Source organism: Equus caballus, chromosome 27 (assembly GCF_041296265.1).
Source record: "Equus caballus isolate H_3958 breed thoroughbred chromosome 27, TB-T2T, whole genome shotgun sequence".
Classification (NCBI taxonomy): Eukaryota; Metazoa; Chordata; class Mammalia; order Perissodactyla; family Equidae; genus Equus; species Equus caballus.
In genome coordinates this window covers 23,987,827-24,009,725 of record NC_091710.1, presented here as the reverse complement: position 1 = coordinate 24,009,725, position 21,899 = coordinate 23,987,827, and the positions used below count along the sequence as shown (strand labels likewise).

Below are 21,899 nucleotides of genomic sequence, written 5' to 3'. Positions count from 1 at the left end.
AAAGCTAGAACAGTTGGACTCAATAGACATATATAGAACACTCCATCCAAAAACAGCAGAATACACATTCTTCTCAAGTGCACATGGAACATTCTCAAGGATAGACCATATGTTGGGAAACAAGGCAAGCTTCTATAAGTTAAAAAAATGTAAATAATGACAAACATCCTCTCTGATCATAATGCTATAAAGCTAGAAATTAATTACAAGAAGAAAGCTGAGAAAGGGACAAACATGTGGGGACTAAACAATATGCTATTGAACAAGCAATGGATATTGAAGAAATTAAAGCAGAAATCAAAAAATATCCGGAGACAAATGAAAATGATAATATGCCATTCCAATCATATGGGACACTGCAAAAACTGTATTAAGAGGGAAATTCATTGCAATACAAGCACACATTAACAAGCAAGAAAAATCCCAAATAAGCAATCTCAAATTACACCTAACCGAATTAGAGAAAGAAGAACAAAGCCCAAAGTCAGCAGGAGAGAAATAATAAAAATAAGAGCAGAAATAAATGCTATTGAAACAAAAAAGGCAGTAGAAAGGATCAATGAAACAAAGAGCTGCTTCTGTGAGAAGATAAATAAAATTGAGAAACCCATAGCCAGTATTACAAAGAAAAAAAGAGAGAGAGCTCAAAGAAAAAAAATCAGAAATGAAAGAGGGAAAATAACAAGACTTCACAGAAATACAACGGATTTCAAGAGAATACTATGAAAAACCATATGCCAACAAAATGGATAACCTAGAGGAAATGGATAAATTTTTAGACTTTTACAATCTCCCAAAGCTAAGTCAAGATGAAGCAGACAGTCTGAACAGACCAATCACAAGGAAGGAGATTGAAACAGCAATGAAAAGCATCCCAAAGAATAAAACCCCAGGACCAGACAGCTTTCCTGGGGAATTCTACCTAACTCTCAAAGAGGATTTAATACCTATACTTGTCAAGATATTCCAAAAACTTAGGGAGGATGGAACACTTCCTAATACATTGTACGAGGCCAACATCACCGTGATACCAAAGCCTGACAAGGACAGCACGGAAAAGGAGAACTATAGGTCAATAGCGCTGATGAACATAGATGCAAAAATTCTCAACAAATTTTGGCAACTCGAATTCAGCAATATATCCAAAGGATCATACATCATGATCAAGGGGATTCATACCAGGGACTCAGGGATGGTTCAACATCCACAAATCAATCAACAAATTGAGGAATAAAAACCACATGATCATCTCAATAGATGCAGAGAAAGCATTTGACAAGATCCAACAGTCATTTATGATAAAAAAAAACTCTGAACAAAATGGGGATAGAAGGAAATTACCTCAACATAATAAAGGCCATATATGACAAACCCACAACCAACTTCATACTGAACGGGCAAAAACTGAGTGTCATCCCCCTGAAAACAGGAACAAGACAAGGATGCTATCTATCACCACTCTTATTCAACATAGTACTGGAGGTTTGGGCCAGAGCAATTAGGCAAGAGAAAGGAATAAAAGGAATCCAAATAGGAAAGGAAGAAGTGAAACTCTCACTGTTTGAAGATGACATGATCTTATATATAGAAAGCCCCAAAGAATCCATTGAAAAACTTTAGAAATAATCAACAACTACAGCAAATTTGCAGGATATAAAATCAACTTACATAAATCAGTAGCATTTCTATACTCTAATAACGAACTAACAGAAAAAGAACTCAAGAACACAATCCCATTCACAATCACAACAAAAAGAATAAAATACCTCGGGGTGAATTTAACTAAGGAAGTGAAAGACCTATACAATGAAAACTACAAGGCTTTTCTGAAAGAAATGAATGAGGACATTAAGACATGGAAAGACATTCCATGTACATGGACTGGAAGCATAAACATAGTTAAAATGTCCATACTACCTAAAGCAATCTACAGATTCAAAACAATCCCAATCAGAATCCTAATGACATTCTTTACAGAAATAGAACAAAGAATCCTAAAATTCATATGGGGCAACAAAAGACCCCGAATTGCTAAAGCAATCCTGAGAAAAAAGAACAAAGCTGGAGGCATCACAATCCCTGACTTCAAAACATACTACAAAGCTACAGTAATCAAAACAGCATGGTACTGGTACAATAACAGGTGTGCAGATCAATGGAACAGAATTGAAAGCCCAGAAATAAAACCATACATCTATGGACAGCCAATATTTGACAAAGGAGCTGAGGGCCTACAATGGAGAAAAGAAAGTCTTTTCAACAAATGGTGCTGGGAAAACTGGAAAGCCACATGTAAAAGAATGAAAATTGACCATTCTTTTTCACCATTCATAAAAATAAACTCTAAATGATCAAAGACCTAAAGGTAAGACCTGAAACCATAAGACTTCTAAAGGAAAATGTAGGCAGTATACTCTTTGACGTCAGTATTAAAAGGATCTTTTTGGACACCATGTCTTCTCAGACAAGGGAAACAATAGAAAGAATAAACAAATGGGACCTCACCAAGCTAAACAGCTTCTTCCAGACAAGGGAAAACAGGATTTAAACAAAAAAAAAACCCCACTAATTGGGAAAAAATATTTGCAAGTCATGTATCTGACAAGGGGTTAATCTCCATAATATATAAAGAACTCACACAACTCAACAAAAAAACCTCAAACACCCCAATCAAAAAATGGGCAGAGGAGATGAACAGACATTTCTCCAAAGAAGACATATAGATGGCCAATAGGCACATGAAAAGATGTTCATCATCACTGATCATCAGGGAAATGAAAATCAAAACTACACTAAGATATCACCTTACACCCATTAAAATGGCAAAAATAACCAAAACAGAAAGTAGCAAGTGTTGGAGAGGTTGTGGAGAAAAAGGATCCGTCATACACTGCTGCTGGGAGTGCAAACTGGTGCAGCCACTGTGGAAAACAGTATGGAGATTTCTCAAAAATTAAAAATAGAAATACCATATGACCCAGCCATCCCACTAATGGGTATCTATCCAAAGAGCTTGAAGTCAGCAATTCCAAAAGTCCCATGCACCCCAATGTTCATTGCAGCATTATTTACAATAGCTAAGGTGTGGAAGCAACCTAAATGCCCAACAACCGATGATTGGATAAAGAAGATATGGTGTATATATATAAATACAATGGACTACTACACAGCCATCAAAAAAATAAAATCATCCCATTCACAACAACATGGATGGACCTTGAGGGAAGTATGTTAAGTGAAATAAGCCAGATAGAGAAGGACAATCTTTGTATGACTCCACTCATATGAGGAATTTAAACATGTGCTCAAAGAGAGCAGATTAGTGGCTACCAGGGGAAAGGGGAGGTGCGTAGTGGGCACAAAGGGTGAAGGGGTGCCCCTACAACACGACTGACAAACAATAATGTACAACTGAAATTTCACAAGATTGTAAACTATCATAAAGCCAATTAAAAAAAACCTCAATTGGCAAAGTTTTCAGAAGAATTTACTCTCTCATAGCCAAAAGCTCTTCCACTAGTGCTCCTTAATCTTAGGTCTACACATTTTGGGAAACATTGGTTGTCTCCTTTTGAAATAATAATGGGACAGCCTATGCAATTAGATGAGTAAATATATGAACAAACTTTGCATAAGAGAGATATACTAAATTACTATCAGGGTCTCATTGAAATACTTAATAGAAATGAAAGAGTTTGTAACTGGTTTTTTTCACATAGAGCTCCCAGACCTTAGGGATCATGGACCATAACCTGGAGAATTTATTCATCAGAAGACGCATCAAATAAAAGATTCTTTGCAAACCTGTTGGAAAGGACCATACCAGGATGAGAAGAAGATGGCATTGATTGTAGACAGCTGTCCCAAGACTCTGGACCAGGCCTGTATGCCCAACATTATATCCCCTCATTTAAACCTTTGTTATGCTTAAACTGTATGCCTATTTTATAATTGTTCCATTTAAGCTTTCAAAATACTATCATACTTAAAGAACATGATTTATTTGGAACAGACTGGTCTTGAAGGCTAGGCATTTATCAGGTGGGTTCTAATGGAACTCAGTGATTATGTAGAAAATATCTCTGGCCTTGGCTACTGCCTGGATGGCTAAAACGCTGCACCCTGAGTTTCACTTGGAAGCAGGGAAGGAGTTACACTGAGCTAACACCTGTTGCCAATCTCCCTCTCATTAAGGCCAAATGGGCTCATTCAGTGTTCCACTGGAATGGCCACCAAGTGGCTATATTTGTTGCTTCTTTGGGGCTAGAAGATGTCATTATCACATGTGGAAGCCCTGACTAAATTTACTCAAAAAGCTCTTAATGATAATCAAGCAGGAATAGCCTTATTAAATACTGAAATGTCTTTAACGAAAAAGGCTGTCCTTAAAAATAGAATGGCTTTAGATATTTTAATTGCATCCCAAGGTGGTACATATGCAATCACTCAAACTGAATGCTGTGCTTTTATATGTGATGAATCTTCCAGTGTGTCATCTCTGCTAAAGCACAAGAATAAACAGGTGAATGCCTTAAGCAGTCCTACACCCAGTCTTGATTTGTTTGGTTGGCTCCTTTCCAGTATCAGTTCCCTTTTTTGATCCAGCTTGAAATTCCTATTTCTATTATTTCTTGGAATTCTTGTACTGGTTATAATATTCCAACTAATTGCTGTTTTCTTTACTCAGTGTTGTATGACTGGGGGCATACATGCTAGACTAATGGTTGCTTGGCAACTTGAGATAGTTGATTGATCTTACAATCCTGGATGAATTTCCTTTTCTGATAAGCACTTTGCCTAAGATCTCACTTTAAACGAATATTTTCAAATACATTGAGTTATTATCATTGTTACTGTACTTGTTCTATAATTGTGAACAATCTAAACATAAGGAGTCATAGAAAAGCACATGTACAATGTTTGTGCCACAATCTGAAATTAATTGAAAGTTATATAACCTATGAAATGCTTCCTTTGTTACCTCCATGTGTGTCTGACTATATACACCCAACGTGGACAACTTGCCAAATAAATGAGATAAAAGCCTAGCACCAAGAGACATGATGGACCCAGGGCAGAGAGAAACCACTCTGGCACCAAAGAACAATATTTTGATCATCAATGCTTTCTATCAAAAGATTATAGATCAGAAGAGGAAAAATGATAAACAAATGGCAAGCAATAGGATATATTGGAGTACATGAGGATGCCATTTGGTGTAAAACTAATTTGGCCTGACCTTGTTTTTACAAAAGGGCCTGACATGGACATTGAGCATGCATTGTGTACCTGTTTTAAGCATTTGCTTTGTTCCCAGTACAAGAACAAATGCCCTTAAGATAAAGATGCCACTTCCCCCACATTGGCATTTCCTTAAGGATAAGCATCTTTCCCTAGGCTAGAAATTGATTGCTGAAATCATCCTGTGACCACCCAGCTTGAGACAACAGACCTGCTACCTGTTGTGTTTGTCAAGAGAGCAGACCTGCTACCTGCTGTGTGAGTCACTTACTGGCTAAGTGATCTCAGGACTGTTGTAAAAGGGGCATTCCAATCACATGCAATACATGCTCTTTGATGGTATATAACGACTCTGTACACCCCACTTCTTTGGTGCCCTTCCTCCCTTGGGGAAGCAAGGTCCCTGGTTAGCCCTCAGATCTGGCTCATAATAAACTCACCACAATTTTGATTTATAGATTGATTTTGGATTATTTATGTCAACATTTCCAAAGTATAGTTTTACAGGATATAGAGTTTTTGACTAAAAGTTTTTTCTTTCAACATCTGGGTATTTTATTTCAGTGACTTCTGCTCTCCATTATTTCTGATGAGTGGTCACCCATTAATCATCATCAATTAATAATTAATTAATTTTACCCTATATATGATGAATTATTTTTCTCTTGCTGCTGACAAGACCTTATCTTTGTCTTTCATATCAGGAGCTCTCTATTCTATGTCTGGATGTGTATCTCTATTTGTTTATTTTAGTGGAGTATATTGGTGGATTTGTGGAAGATTCATCACATTTGATAAGTTTTCATCCATTCTTTCTTCTAATATTCTTTTTGCCCCTTTCTCTCTCCTCTCCTTCTGGTATTACCATTATGTACACACAGGTATATGTAGGTATACTCAATGTTGGCCAACTGGTCTCTGAGGATCTCCTCATTTTTCATTTATTTCTCATTCTGATTCAATCTTCTTTTAGAATAGAAAATTACTATGGATGTATCTTAAATCCCCAGGTTTTTTTTTTTTCTTTTGCAATCTCAAATCATCTTTTTATCCCTCTAGTGATTTTTTCAATTCTGGTTTTGTACTTTTCTACTCCAAAATTGGATAAGGTTCTTGTTTATAATTTCTATCTTTTTACTGAGGTTCTCTATTTGTTGTCATTATCTTCACACTTTCCTTCAATTTTTAACCTTGATTCTTTTTATTCCTTTGAATATTTATAAAAGCTGCTTTGAAATCTTCACCTGCTTAATCCAACAACTGGGAACACTCATTGATTATATAGTCTCACTTTTTGTTCCTGAGAAATTGACACAATTTGCTTATTTGCATATACTTATTTTTTCCCTGAATACTGGAAATCCAAAATAATATATCATAGTAATTCTGGATTTTCATTTATTCCTTCTGAGAAAATTTTTTTTGTTGCTGCCATTTTATTTCATTATTTTAGTCACTTTCCTGGACTAAATTTGCAACAACTTTCTACTCTGGAAAGTATGGCTGCTGTATATGTTCAGTTTAAAAAATTTTTTTCTTCTGTTTAATTTTAAGTTTAGCTTTGTCAGGGTCATCCTTGTGTCTTCAGTTTAGTTTTCAGTCAAGGATTAATCAGAGGTTGTGCACAAATACTTGTCTTGCCTTTCTGTTACTGGATTTTTTTGTGTGGGAAGGACATTCAAATTTCAGGTCATTTTCAAGTTTGGCCTGGATTTTACTTTCCATTCGAATCTCTTGCATCTTTTCTGTGTTGTGCACAGGCTCCATCAGTTGAGGATGCATTGATGGATGTGTGGTGGGTTAGGCCTGCCCTGGTATCTTTTCTTAGCATTTGCAGTCTCCAGTCACCATGGAATGCACTGAGAGTGCATTATTCCTCTTATGACTGTCTCATCTCCTGACACTCCCTATTAAATGCATGGCTATTTCCTGGTTTGTTTTTTGTTCTAAAAGGCCTTCTATCTCAGTTTAGCAAGGCAGTAAGTCCTTGTGTTCTCCTGACAAAGTGATTGCTATAGTAATTGACAATACTACAACAAATCAAGTAATCCCCTTTCCTCTCACCCACCCTGAAGCAGTGGCAGCAAAGCTAATGGATTTTACACCTTGCTGTGTTCTGGTTGAATTACCATGTTGACAGAGCTGTGACAAAAGAGATAGAAGCATCCTCAGGGAAGGAAGCTACACTCATTTTCTTGTTAAATGAGGTAGTTTTTATGAATAAACACTTTTTAATCTGGTTTTTGTTGATTTCCAGAGTACTGAAATGGTGGTGTTTGACAGTTTTTGTCCACCTTTTTAGTTGCTTTTAGGGGAAAGGTTTTGTTGACCTCTTCCTTCCATATTGCAGGATATCAGAGGTTTAACTCAAGCTATTTTAAATTTTTTAATTTATCGTTGGTTTTCAGAAGCTTGATTGTAATTTTCCTAGTTGTAAATTTCTTTATATTTATCTTGCTTGAGTTTCACTTAGCTTCTTGTATTTAAATTTAAATGTTGGGTGTTTTTATCTTGTTTAGGAAACGTGGGGTCATTATTTTTTCAAATATCTTTTCTGTACACTTTTCTATATTTTTCCCTTTCATCTGAAACTCGCATTACACATATGAAATAATGGTAGATACTGTCTCACAAACATACAATGATGAATCTCATGTGTTTCTCTTATCTCAAAGATCATAGTCCTATACCATAACCTGGTAGCAAATACCTCATATAATTTTCTAGTGTTATTCTGTCATGGCAAGAAGCAGAAGTCTTTGTGACTACTTCTTTTTATTGTCTTTCAAGAATTAGAAGTAATCTCAGAAATTATGTCTCTGAAATACTGTTGCTTCCTGAAGTTATATTCAAATCTCTTATCTCATCTCACATAAAATATATACATTTTTACCATTCCATGAATTACATTAATTATAAATTAACTGTAAGGTAAGGATTACCAATTATTGATGCCCTTACTTAGTTGAAAACATTATTATCAAATTCCCATGAATTACCATAGACGGCTTCACATGAACTCTTTCACAGGTAACCCAAACTCTATCCAAAATTAAGTTCACTATCTTCATGCTTGGTCCATCTTCTGATTCTTTTACTCCAATATGGATATATCATCATTACCCATTCTTCTCCATGTGCCAAATACAACGTATCATCATGCCTTATTCATTGTTGCTCACAAATATTTGATATTATGTAGCAGCTTATTTATCTCCTTTTTTGTTGTTTACTTTGGGCTCTTATAATTAAAGCTTTTGGTTTCCAGGTAATTTACTTTCATTCAGACTCACAATATAAAACTCATTCTCCACATTGCTGCTTGAGTGGTCTTCTATGGGGATCTCAATTTTATTGCCTTACCAGACACTTGATAACATGTTTGTGGAGGGGATGTATTAATGAATGAAAGAGTAATTGAATCAATGAATAGCCTATGACACTTGTCTTCATCCATGAGAACAAGAGAATACATAAATATGTATTCCATCAGTCAAAATATGATTTACTATTGTTTCCTAATAAATACATACATTTATATTTTGCCACATTTTTTCCAAATTTCATTCAGAATAAACACTTTATCCTACAGTTGTTTTTTTAAATAACTTACAAAGCTTTTAATGATATGGAATGCAAATCATTTATGCAATATTTATTCTCCCATATTTGAATTTGTTTTGAATTCATCCTATAACATTTATTGAAACTTGAGTACTATATTCTAACTTATTTAACTAAGTTGATTAAAACTGAGTGTCTCTGAGAAAATCTCATTACAAATATTGTGTACCATCAGTTTAATTAAAGCCACTATTCAAGATAACTTTTAACTACTTAGGAGATCATTAAACTTTTGACTTGGCAGTATATTTCTTTAATTATTTCATAAAATAACATTTTATTTTGTTTCAAAAGTTTAATTTCTACTCACCAGATTTCTGAACATTTCCATCATCAATACTTCCCCCTGGTGAATCAATCTGAAATTCACAATCTGGAGGCTTATAACCAGGAAAGCAATGACAATTACCCAAATTATTACATATCTGAAAGAGAAAAACAATAATTATTATAAATCATGTTAGTCTTTACATCTTAGAAATAAATACTTAATTTCCAAAGAATAAAATCACAATTTTTCTAGGTTTATTAATACTATATGAGAAATAGGTGAGAAAAAGTAGTGAAAATTTTGACAACATAATGGTCAAGGAGAAAATCATGAACTATGTGATAGTATATTTCTGGCCTCTATATATTGACTTCGATAAGTACTTTGTCTTCCCTCATCATTTTTTAATAAATGGGATTCAATAAAATTATGGCCATTATATTCACAAAAGACAGCATGTCATTGGTTGAATTTAGAATTTTTCACAAATATTATCTCATTTAGTTATTGTGAATATATTGGCTGTCACCACTTCCACATTTCCTATTTATGCACTTTAATTTCTATATAAAATATTGCAATAAAATTACTATTAATTGACTTAGTCACTTTAATTTCTTAACCTAGCCCTTTTCTCAAAATTTGTTACTATTGATCAAAGATTTGTATTTCATTTTTGTGAGCATATTTTCCAAAGTGAAATAATACGGAAGTAAAAAGTATTAAAAATAGACAATAAAATGAAGCTTTATGATAAGCTTGCATTTCAAACAGTTTACATCTGTGGAGTTTACATGTTATTTGTGCTTTTACATTTCAATAGTTTAGTATTAATTTTCATTTTATAGTAAACCAAATAAGTAATATTTTGTAAATTGAAACATTTAAAATGCACAGAACTAAAAGAGTCCTCACCCACTAATGAAGTCCCACTCCCCACTGCTAAGCATTTTCTTCATTTCATTCATATATACATATGTAAACATGTGTACCCACACCACAAACACATGTAAACAGACATGCACGGGGTTTTGCCAAACTAATATCAATAATGTTATACCATGAACTTATTCCCATTTCTATATTTATAAATATAGGAATGGAATATTTTTAAAAGTAGACATAATGTTCAATAATATAGATATTTCCTTAAGTTCTGCTATAGATATTGTTTCCTGTACATTTACATTCATACTGCTAAGTTGATTGTTTAAAGTTTATTAAAATTTTTAAACCTACTTTCCCTACACATCAAAAGTGATTTCAATAAAATGAGTTTGAATTATAGCCTTGAATTCCATAAGTTACTCTTATGTTTTATATATACATACCTCTACTTTAGGATATATAGTGCACTGGCCATAAACATGTTAATATAAAGCTTTGAAATTAGGATGGGAATGTCATTTATTTATCATTTAAACCTAATCCATAATTGTTTCCCCTTCCTTAATTTACAATATCTAAGCAACATAAGAAAACAGAGGATACTGTCACTGTATTTTGACTATTCATGAAAGAATATCGTCCACTAGAGCAGAAGCAATAATTGAATAAATAATATTATACAAATTTTCCTAGATGAAGAATGACTTGATATTTCAGACTGGATGTGTGACTCTTTAATGGGAAAAATGAAACAAAAAACAAACTTTAGACACTTGTCAGCAACATTTCTAGGCTCAAAAAAAACAAAGAAAAATAGTCTTACAACATTCTGCCCAAAGGAAGGAGAATTAACCTAACATAACTTTCCTCTCCAACAGCACCAAAAGCAACAGGACAGCACAACAGATTTTACAAAGTTTTGGGAGAGGTCAAGTGAAATTTAATAATCCTGTGACAACAAAGAGATCTTATATGTTCAAGGGCAAAATTTTTGCATTGTTGATATGCAAGGTCTCTAAATATGTATCTACCACATACATTTTCTCTCTACGTTTTGAAAAAAAGAGTATTATGCCAGTACCCTACCCCTTCCATTAAAGTAGGAGAACAATGTCATGTTAGAAAGAACACTTTATCTAGAATATCAAATCTAAATAGATTATAATATCCTTTACAACGTATTTTTTAGAAAAAATTAACGTAATGCATAGAATCTCTCAGGGACCACCAAGTCAAAGTAGCTACACAAAACACAGAAGTTAGAGACAAAAAGCAAAGAGTATGTAAAAGTACAAAAATGAGACAGACTTAATTGTGTGTGCAAGGAGCCATAGTCTTTTTTTTTAAGTTTTGTATAAGGATAGAGGAAAAAAGATATAAGAAAAACTGCCAAAATGGCAAGGTAACAAGTGACAAAAAAAAGCTATACCAGCGAATTTTCTTTGTATTTGGGCAAGGCAGGGCAAAGGAAGAAATTAAAAATGATTCATCAAAAAGTGAGGAAATGTATAAAGGGGAACTACAAGAAATAAATAGTATACAATGTAAGGAACAAAAGAAAGAATATTAATAAAAGACCACAATTATCACGATGGACTAAATAGTGAAAATTAGGAACTAGACCAACATACGTATAACAAAATACAAACGAGAATGTATCAATTATGCACATACCAGAAATCATGATAATTTTTGTGAACACTTATTACAGACTTAAACACTAAAATGATAAACATAAGACATATGAGCACATATAAGTTTTAGTCAATGAATTTGAAAATATGGATAGAATTTTTTAAATAAAATACATTTTAAATAAAATACATTTTTAAATAAAATACAAATAAGCAACTCCTGCCACAGGAGAAATTTTAACCTAATTTTTTTTGTGAGAGAATTGCTTTGTGAACATGATATCTTCATATCACATTTTTGTGCTTAATTTGTCACATACATTTTTTGATCCAGAAATACAAATGATAATCTGCAAAATTTCCAATGTGGCAATTGAAAATAAAATAAAATTTTTGTACATCCATTTAAAATTTCTGACAACTGAAATTATATTTTAAGCTTTAAACAGTATTCTTTTTATTTATATATTTTAATAAAAATGATATGTATTTAACATGTACAACATTAAGATCTGATAAAAACATTAATAGTGAAATTATTTTTACAGTCAAAATAGTGAAATGATTATTATAGTAAAGCTAATTAACATATCTCTTCAGATAGTTGCCATTTTTCTATGAGTGATGACTGCACCTGAAATCTACTCTCTTGGCATATTTTCAGAGTTTAATACAATATCATTAAGTATAGTCATCATGCCTGTATATTAGATCTCTAGAGTTATTAATCCTACATAATTGCAACTTTGTACACTTTGACCAGCATCTCAGTGTTTCAACCACAGCCTCCATCTCTGGTAACCACCATTCTGCTCCCAGCATTCTACTCTCTCCTTCAGTGACTTTGACTTTATTTTGAGATTCTACATAAAAGTGAGGTAATACAGTATTTGTCTTTCTCTGTCTGGCTTATTTTTCTTTGCATAATATCTTACAGATTTATCCATGTCGTCCCAAATAGCAGGCTCTCCTTTCTCATGGCTGAATTATATTCTATTGTGTGTGTATGTATGTGTGTGTATATATACATCTCACATTGTTTTCCATTCAGGCATCAACAAACACTTGAGTTATTTCCAAAACTTGGCCATTGTAAATAATGTTGCAATGAACATGGGAATTTCTTCAAGATTCTGATTTCATTTACTTTGAATATACAACCAAAAGTGAGACTCATAGATAATATGCTGTTTTATTATTATTTTTGAGGAATCTCTATACTTTTTTCTATAGTAACTAATAATTTACATTCCCACCAACAGTGAACAAGGGTTACCTTTAAGCCATATCCTCGTCAACACTTATTATCTTTTCCCTGTTTGATATCAGATATTCTAACAGATGTGAGGTGATATCTCATTGTGATTTTGATTTGCATTTCTCTGATGATTAGTGATATTGAAGACGTTTTCATCTATGTGTTTGTCATTTGTAAGTCTTCTTCTGTGACATGTCTACTCAGGTCCTTTGCCTATTTTTTAAATTGTGTTATTTGTTTTCTTGCTACTTGAGTCTGAGTTCCTTAGATATTTTGGATATTAATTCCTTATCAAAAGCATACTTTGCAAATATTTTCTCCCATAATGTAGGTAGTCTCTTCACTCTGTTCTAAAAAAGAGAGTCTTACTAGTAAAAGTTGTGTACATATGATGAATCAAAAAGAATACCACTACCATAATTGCCAACCTGTCACAATTAATGAGATTTCTGAACAACCTCATGCTCATAAAATTGGACAGGAATTGTAAATGATAGAGCTGTAAGTTAACTCTATCAATTGAAAATAAAAGACTTGCCTATCTGTTGAGATGTCACTAGAAAATAAATAGAGCTTCTCCTGGATTCAGTTAAGATTTTACTTGACATTTTAATTACTGTTAAAGAGTTTTTCTTTTCAAAAATTTCAGTTGAATTTTTCAGAGAAAAATCCAAATTATAGACATTTTATCTTATTTCATTCTTTTATGTATGCCATATTTCACAGTGAAAAACTTTATTAAATGAAAAAATACATCCAAAAAGTCTAAGTAAAGTAAAAATAGAATCTGATAATAGATTAAGAAAAAAATTGTATCCAATAAAACAAAGCATCAGTAACCTACAAGGGGCCAGCTCCATTGCTGAGTGGTTAAGTTTGTGCGCTCCACTTCTATGGCCAGTTTTGATCCTGGGCACATAGCTATGCACTGCTCATCAAGCCAGGCTGTGACAGCATCCCACATAGAAGAACTAGAGCAACTTGCAACTAGGATATACAGCTATGTACTGGGGCTTTGAGGAGAAAGGGGGAAAAAAAGAGGATGATTGGCAACAGATGTTAGCTCAGGACCAATCTTCCTAAAAAAAAAAAAAGGTGGTCTTTTAAAAAAAAAAACCTTACAATCCATAACTTTGTTTTTAGATTTTATGAAAAATATTTAGGCTGAAGACATAAAACAGATAATTGAACAAAGGAAAGAAAAAGATCACCCCAACAATTGTAGCTATAGACAATAAAAAACAAAATATGAAAATGTAGCTGTCTTGTTTGTTAACAGCCCATAGAAAATTAAAGATGATGCAGTGACATTTTATATCTTCTAAATCCAATCAATCAAAAATTATAGGTTGAGAGCCAGTGTCATGATGGTGGTGTAGGTGGACTCCGAACACAAGTCCTGCCATGAACACAACAAATTTACAACTATGCTTGGAAGAATTACCCTGAGAGAGAACTGAAAACTGAATAAAAACAACTCCCACAACTAGGGACAGTGTTGACTGAGGAGGAAGAGGCAGGAATTTCTTTCTGGAGAAGAAAAAGCAACTTTCTAGATGCAGCAATTCACTGCTGGCTGGGGGCAATCCCAAGGTATGAAGCCTTCCCTGGAGGAGTGGGGGATCTGAGCAGTGGAGTGTCACAATAATAAGCAGCTTTTGGGTGCAGCACAACTGAGACAAGTGTCATAATGTCTGGCTTTGTGAGCTCTTAAGAACAATGGAGAATATCCTCAGTAAAGCTATCAGACATGGGGGGAAAGCCTGCTCTTAAAGGGCTCATGCACAAATTCACCCATTTCAGAAAACAACCTAAACTAGCAGGAAAGAAAAGTTCACAGTTCTTTGGTGAAAAGGGACTCACTTGATAGGCTCTGAGTGCTTAGTGAGAGTTGAGGTCCAAGGCTGGATCTACTTCCAGAGGGACTGAGACATTGGCAGCAGCCATTTTTGTGACCTAGTTCAGGAGTGCTGACACAGATGCTGGCAGACACTACTGGAGTTCTTCCCCTGGCCTGTTAGCCCAGAGTCTGTCCCACCCACTAGAACATCAATTTAATCCAGCTCAGCCAGGGAAAGCAGTCCACCCTAGGGAATTGCCCCACCCAAAAGCAAGCCCTTGGGCAACTTGTGGGTCTGCATGGGTGGGGTGCCGGGAACCTCTGCAGCCAGGCAAATGGGGCCACATATGCAGGGCAGGGCATGAGTGAGGCACAGGCCTGCATTGGTGGAGTGTGTGGGGCCTCTGCAGTGGGGCAACTGTGTATGCTTCAGTGAGTCAGGGAGTATGAATGGGGCAGGACTGTGTTGACAGGGTGTGTGGTCCTGCAGGCAGTGGAGCTTGTGCTTCTCAAACAGCCACATAGGGGATCAGCCCCACTTTCCAAAGCTTGAAAAATTGGGTGCTCCCATGCCTCCAGCCAGCCCCACTCAGCTGCACTCCTGAGAGAGCTGACAACAGTCTTACAGGTTGGAGACATACAGCAATTGTAAGTCCCTGAGCTTAGTAACCAGCCATGCTGGAGGCTTACTTACTTAACAGAAGAACTGCAACAAGAATGTGCTATTAGTCCTTGAAGCCAACTGTGCTGGGGCTCCCCAGACCTGATAAAGTGACTGAAGGCACCACAGCAGCCACACGCAGCTGGGCATTCCAACCAGCTGCTAGGAGGACAGTCTCCATCTGCATCTGCAGCAAGAGCAACTTTTCCACAACAGGACACATGTGGCCCACACAGCAGACACTCCTGGAGTATTTGGAACTGGTGATGAGAGGGAAGCACACTGCTGGACCTCATAAGGCATCTCTCACATAAGGCCAACTTTTCAAGATCAGGAGACATAGTTAACCAACCTAATGCATAGACATAAGCACAGAGAAAGAGGCAAGAAGAGGAGACGAAGGAATATGTTACAAAGAGGGGAACAGGACAAATCCTCAGAAAAAGAGCTCAATGAAACAGAGATAAACAATCTACCTGACAAAGAGTAAAAACTAATAGCCATAAGGATGCTCACTGATCTTGATAGAAGAAGGGATGAATACAGTGAGAACTTCAACAAAGAACTGGAAAATATAAAAAAGAACCAATCAGAAATGAAGAATACAATACTGGAAATGAGAAATTCACTAGAAGGCCTCAATAGCAGAATAGGTGATACAGAAGCACAAATCAGCAAGCTAGATGAAAGTCTAGAGGAAACAACCCAAACAGAACAGATTAAAGAAAAAAGAATTAAAAAGAATGAAGACAGTCTAAGGGACCTACGAGACTATATCAAGTGCACTGACATCTGTATTATAGTGTGTTCCAGAAGGAGAAGAAAGAGAAAAAGGGGCAGAGAATCTATTTGAAGAAATAATAGCTGAAAAATTTCTTAACCTACAGAGGGAAATAGACATCCAGGTACAGGTACAGGAAGCACAGAGAGCACTAAAGAAGATAAATGCAAGGAGGCTCACACCAAGACACATTATAATTAAAATGTCAAGAATTAAAGATAAACATAGAATCCTAAAATCTAAAATCATAAAATCAGAGAAAGGCAACAAGGGACATACAAAGGAAACCCCATGAGGCTCTCAGCTGACCTCTCAGCAGAATCCTTACAGGATAGAAGGGAGTGGCATCATATATTTAAAACACTGAAAGGAAAAACCCTACAGCCAAGAAAAATCTACATGGCAAGGTTATCATTCAGAATGAAGTAGAGATAAAGAGTTTGCCAGACAAGCAAAATCTAAAGGAGTTTATCACCAAGAAACCAGCCTTACAAGAAATGCTTAATGTAGAAAAGAAGACCACAAATAGGAATAAAAAAATTATTCAAAAAAAGCAATAAAATCACTGGTAAAGGCAAATATGCAGTAAAGGTAGAAAATCAATCACCTATGAAACTAACATGAAGGTCAATAGTCAAAAGTTTTAAAATTATCTACTTCCATGATAAGAGGGTAATGGATATACGTGAACAAAAAAGAGATTAAATATAAAAAGCGTAAAACGTAGGAGGAGGGGAGAAAAAGAGTAGATCTTTTAGCAAAATATCAAAGTAAGAGACCATCAACATAATATAAATTGCTATATATGTAGGTTATTATATATGAACCTCATGGTAATCACAAACCAGAAACTTATAATAGATACACAAAAAATTAAGAAAAGGGAATTCAAACATAATATTAAAGAAAGCCATCAAACCACAAGGGAAGAGAACAAGAGAAGAAGAAAGGAACAGAGAAGAACTACTAAAACACCCAGAAAAAAGTAACAAAATGGCAGTAAGTACATTGTTACCAATACTTCTTTTTTTAAAAACTCTTTTTTTTCTTTTTCTCCCCAGAGCCCCCTAGTACATAGTTGTATATTTTTAGTTGTGAGTCCTTCTAGTTGTGGCACATGGGATGCCGCCTCAGCATGGCTTGATGAGTGGTGCCATGTTCATGCCCAGGATCTGAACTGATGAAACCCTGGGCTGCCACAGCAGAGCGTGTGAACTTAACCACTTGGCCACAGGACTTGCCCCACCAATAACTTCTTTAAATGTCGATGGACTAAGTGCTCCAATCAAAAGGCATAGGATGGCCAATTGGATAAAAAATAATACCTATATATATATGCTGCATACAAGAGACACACTTCAGACTTAAAGACACTCACAAACTGAAAGTGAAGGGATGGAAAAAGATACTCCATGCAAATGACAAAGCAAAGAAAGCTTGGGTAACATTACTTACATCAGACAAAGCAAACTTTACAACAAAAACTGTAACACAAAACAAAGGACACTACATAATTATAAAGGGACCAATCCAACAAGAGGATAAATACTTGTAAATATCTATGTACCTAACATAGGAGCACTTAATATATAAAGAAATTATTAACAAGCATAAAAGGAGAAATAGACAGTAACACAATAATAGTAGGGTAATCTAACACTCTGCTTATACCAATGAATAGATCATCCAATGAGAAAATCAATAAGGAAACATTGGCCCCAAATGACCCATTAGGTCAGATGGACTTAACAGATATGTACAGAATATTGCATCCAAAAACTTCAGAAAATTCCTTTCCAACGAACATGGACTATTCTCCAGGATAGGTCATTATTAGGCCATAAAACAAGTTTCAATACATTTAAGAAGACTGAAATAATACCAAGCATCTTTTCTGACTACAACAACATGAAACTAGCTATCAACCACAGGAAGAAAATCAGAAAAGCTATAAATATGTGGAGATTAAACAAAACACTTCTGAGCAACTACTGGCTCCACGAAGAAATCAAAGGATAAATAAAAAAAATAACTGGAAACAAATGAAAATGAAAATACGACATGCCAAAACTTATGGGATACAGCAAAAGTTGTTCTAAGAAGGAAGTTTATAGCAACAGGCCTACCATAACAAGCAAGGAAAATCTAAATAAACAATGTAACAGTGCTTCTAAAGGAACTGGAAAAAGAAGGACAGAGCCAAAAATCAGTAGAAGGAAAGAAATAATAAAAATCAGAGTGAAAATAAATGAAATAGAGAAAAAAAATCAATGAAACCAAGAGCTGGTTCTTCAAAAAGATAAAGAAAATTAACAAAACTTTTGCTGGACTCATCAAGAAAAAAAGAAAGAAGGCTCAAATAAATAAAATCAGAAATGAAAAAGGAGAAACTTCAATGGACATCTCAGAAATATAAAAGATTACTATAAGAGAATACCACAAAAATCTATATGTCAACAAATTGGATAATCTAGAAAAACTGGATAAATTCTTAGAATCATACAACCTTCCAAAACTGAATCATGAAGAAATAAAGAATTTGAATAAACCAATAACAGAAAGGAGATCAAAACAGTAATTAAAAACCTCCCCCAAAATAAGAGTCCAAGAGCAAAGAGCTTCCCTCATGAATTCTACCAAACACTCAAAGAAGATTTAATACCTATGCTTCTCAAACTCCTCCAAAAAATAGAAGAGGAATGAAAGTTTCCTCTCTCATCTTACAAAGCCAAAATTACCCTGATAGCAAAACAAGACAAGGACAACATAAAAAAAGAAAATTACAGGCCTATATCAGTGAAGAACATTGATGCAAAAATCCTCAACCAAATACTATTGAATCAAATACAACAAAACATTAAATAGATCATACACCATGAAGAAGTGGGATTTATTCCAGGGATGCACGTATGGTTCAACATCCACAAATCAATCAACGTGATACACCACATTATCAAAATGAAGAATAAAATCACATGATCATCTTAATAGATGCAGAGAAAGCATTTGACAAGATACAGCATCCGTTTATGATAAAGAAGGAAAGTACCTCCAAATAAGAAAGGCCATGTATGACAAACCCATAGCTAATATCATTCTCAATGGGGAAAAATTGAAAACTATTCCTCTAAGAACAAGAACCAGACAAGGATGCCCACTTCCACCACTCTTATTTAGCATAGTATTGGAAGTCCCTGTCAGAGCAATCAGGCAAGAGAAAGAAATAAAACAATCCAAATTGGAAAGGAAGATGTGAAACTGTCACTATTTGCAGATGACTTACTTTATATATAGAGCACCCTAAAGAATCAACCAAAAAACATTTAGAAATAATCAATGAATACAGTAAAGTTGAAGGATACAAAATCAACATACAAAAATCACTTGTGTTTGTATACACTAATAATGAAGTAGCAGAAAGAGAAACTAAGAATATAATCTCATTTCCAATTGTAACAAAAATGATAAAATACCTAGGAATAAATTTAACCAAAGAGGTTAAAGACATGTACACTGAGAACTAAAAAACATTGTTGAAAGAGATAGAAGACACAAAGAAATGGAAAGATATTCTTTGGTCTTGAACTGGAAGAATTAACATAGTTAAAATGTCCATACATCCTAAATTAATATACAGATTCATTGCAATCTCTATCAAAGTTCCAACAACATTTTTCACAGAAATAGAACAAAGAACCTTACAATTTATGTGAATCAATAAAAGATTCTGAGTAGCAAAAGCAATCCTGAGAAAAAAAGAACAAAGCTGGAGGTATCTCATTCCCTGATTTCAAAATATACTACAAAGCTATAGTAACTAAAACAGCATGGTACTAGCACAAAAACAGGCACACAGATCAATGAAACAGAATCAAGAGCACAGAAAGAAACCCACACATTATGGACAGCTAATTTTTGACAACAGAGCCAAGAATATACAATGGAGAAAGGAAAGTATCTTCAATAAATGGTGTTTGGTAAACTGGACAGCCACATGCAAAAGAATGAAAGTAGACCATTATCTTACACCATACACAAAAATTAAGTCAAATAGATTAAAGACTTGAATGTAAGACCAGAAACCATGAAACGTCTACAAGAAAATATAGGCAGTACACTCTTCAACATCAGTCTTAGCAGCATATTTTCAAGTACCATGTCTGACCGGGCAAGGGAAACAGTAGAAAAAATAAACAAATGGTAATACAGCAAACTAAAAAGCTTCTGCACAGCAAAGGAAACCATCAACAAAAAGAAAAGACAAGCTAACAATTGGGAGAAGATATTTACAAACTATATAACTGATAAGACGTTAATATCCAAACTATATAAAGAACTTATACAATCCAACAACCACAAAACTAACAACCTCATTTAAAAATGGGCAAAAGATCTGAACAGACATTTCTACAAAGAAGCTATACAGATGGCCAAAAGGCACACGAAAAGATGTTCAACATCACTAATTATAAGGGAAATGCAAATCAAAACTACAATGAGATATCACCTCGTGCCCATCAGAATGGCTATAATTAACAAGACAAGTAATTACAAAGGTTTGAGAGGATGTAGAGAAAAGGAAACTCTCATACACTGGTAGTGGGAGGGCAATGTGGTGCAGCCACTATGGAAAACAGTCTGGAGATTCCTCCAAAAATTAGGAATAGAACTACCACATGATCCAGCTATTCCACCGCTGGGTATTTATCCAAAAAACATGAAAACAGAAGTGAGTAAAGATATACGCACCCTTATGTTCACTGCAGTGTTGTTCACAATAGACGAGACTTGGAAGCAACCTAGGTCTCTATCAGTGAGCAGTGGATAAAGAAGATGTGGTACATAGACACAATGGAATACTACTCAGCCATAAAAAGTGATGAAATCTGGCCATTTGTGATGGACCTTGAGGGTATTATGTTAAGCAAAATAAGTCAGAGAGAGAAAGTCAAATACTGTCTGATCTCACTCATAAAGAGAAGATAAAAACAACAACAACAAAAATTCATAGAGACAGAGTTTGGATTGGTGGTTACCAGAGGGGATGGGGAGGGAGGAGGGCAAAAAGGATGATTAGACACATATATATGGTGATGGATTGTAATTAGTCTTTTGGTGGTGAACATGATGTAATCTACACTGAAATCTAGATATGATGATGTATACCTGAAATTTATGTAATGTTACAACCCATTGTTACTGCAATAATAAAATACAAAGGATTTATAAAATTGAAAACAGTAATTTGGTGATTTTGGAATCATTCTTATAATGATACTGTATCATACACTTATTTTCTTTTAGGAAAATAATTTTTAGAAAACCAAAATTATAAATTTTAAGAAATTAAAATTGAATGTAAAAGTAACTTATATTACCAGATTAACACAGGTAAGCAGTTGAGATGAAATAAAAGGTTTTTTGCACGGGAGTACTTTTCCTATTAGGAACCTCTTTATAAGAACAATCACAAAATTCTCTAACATGTCCACATGATTTTTTGATTTTGTTGTTGAGGAAGATTGTCCCTGAGCTAACATTTGTGCCAGTCTTCCTCTATTTTTTATGTGGGACACCACAGCATGTCTTGATGAGTGCTGCAAGTCTGTGCCTGGGATCTGAACCTGCAAACCCCACATTGCCAAAGTGAAGCAATTAATCTTAACCACTATGCAACTTGGCCAGCCCCAGCAACATTTTA

At 34.7% G+C, this 21,899-nt stretch overlaps 1 protein-coding gene across 9 annotated transcripts in view; it reads right to left on the bottom strand.

Annotated features, from left to right (window-relative positions):
* Positions 1 to 21,899, bottom strand: part of ADAM18 (ADAM metallopeptidase domain 18) — a 184,960-nt gene that overhangs the window by 51,872 nt on the left and 111,189 nt on the right. For 8 of the 9 annotated variants that reach the window (XM_070253030.1, XM_023630507.2, XM_070253027.1 and 5 more), the window contains one exon: positions 9,176 to 9,290. The exons of the other annotated variant lie outside the window; for it this stretch is intronic. In XM_070253030.1, coding sequence (XP_070109131.1) covers positions 9,176 to 9,290 — 115 coding nt within the window. The remainder of the gene's footprint in view (positions 1 to 9,175; positions 9,291 to 21,899) is intronic. 9 annotated transcript variants of the gene reach the window in all.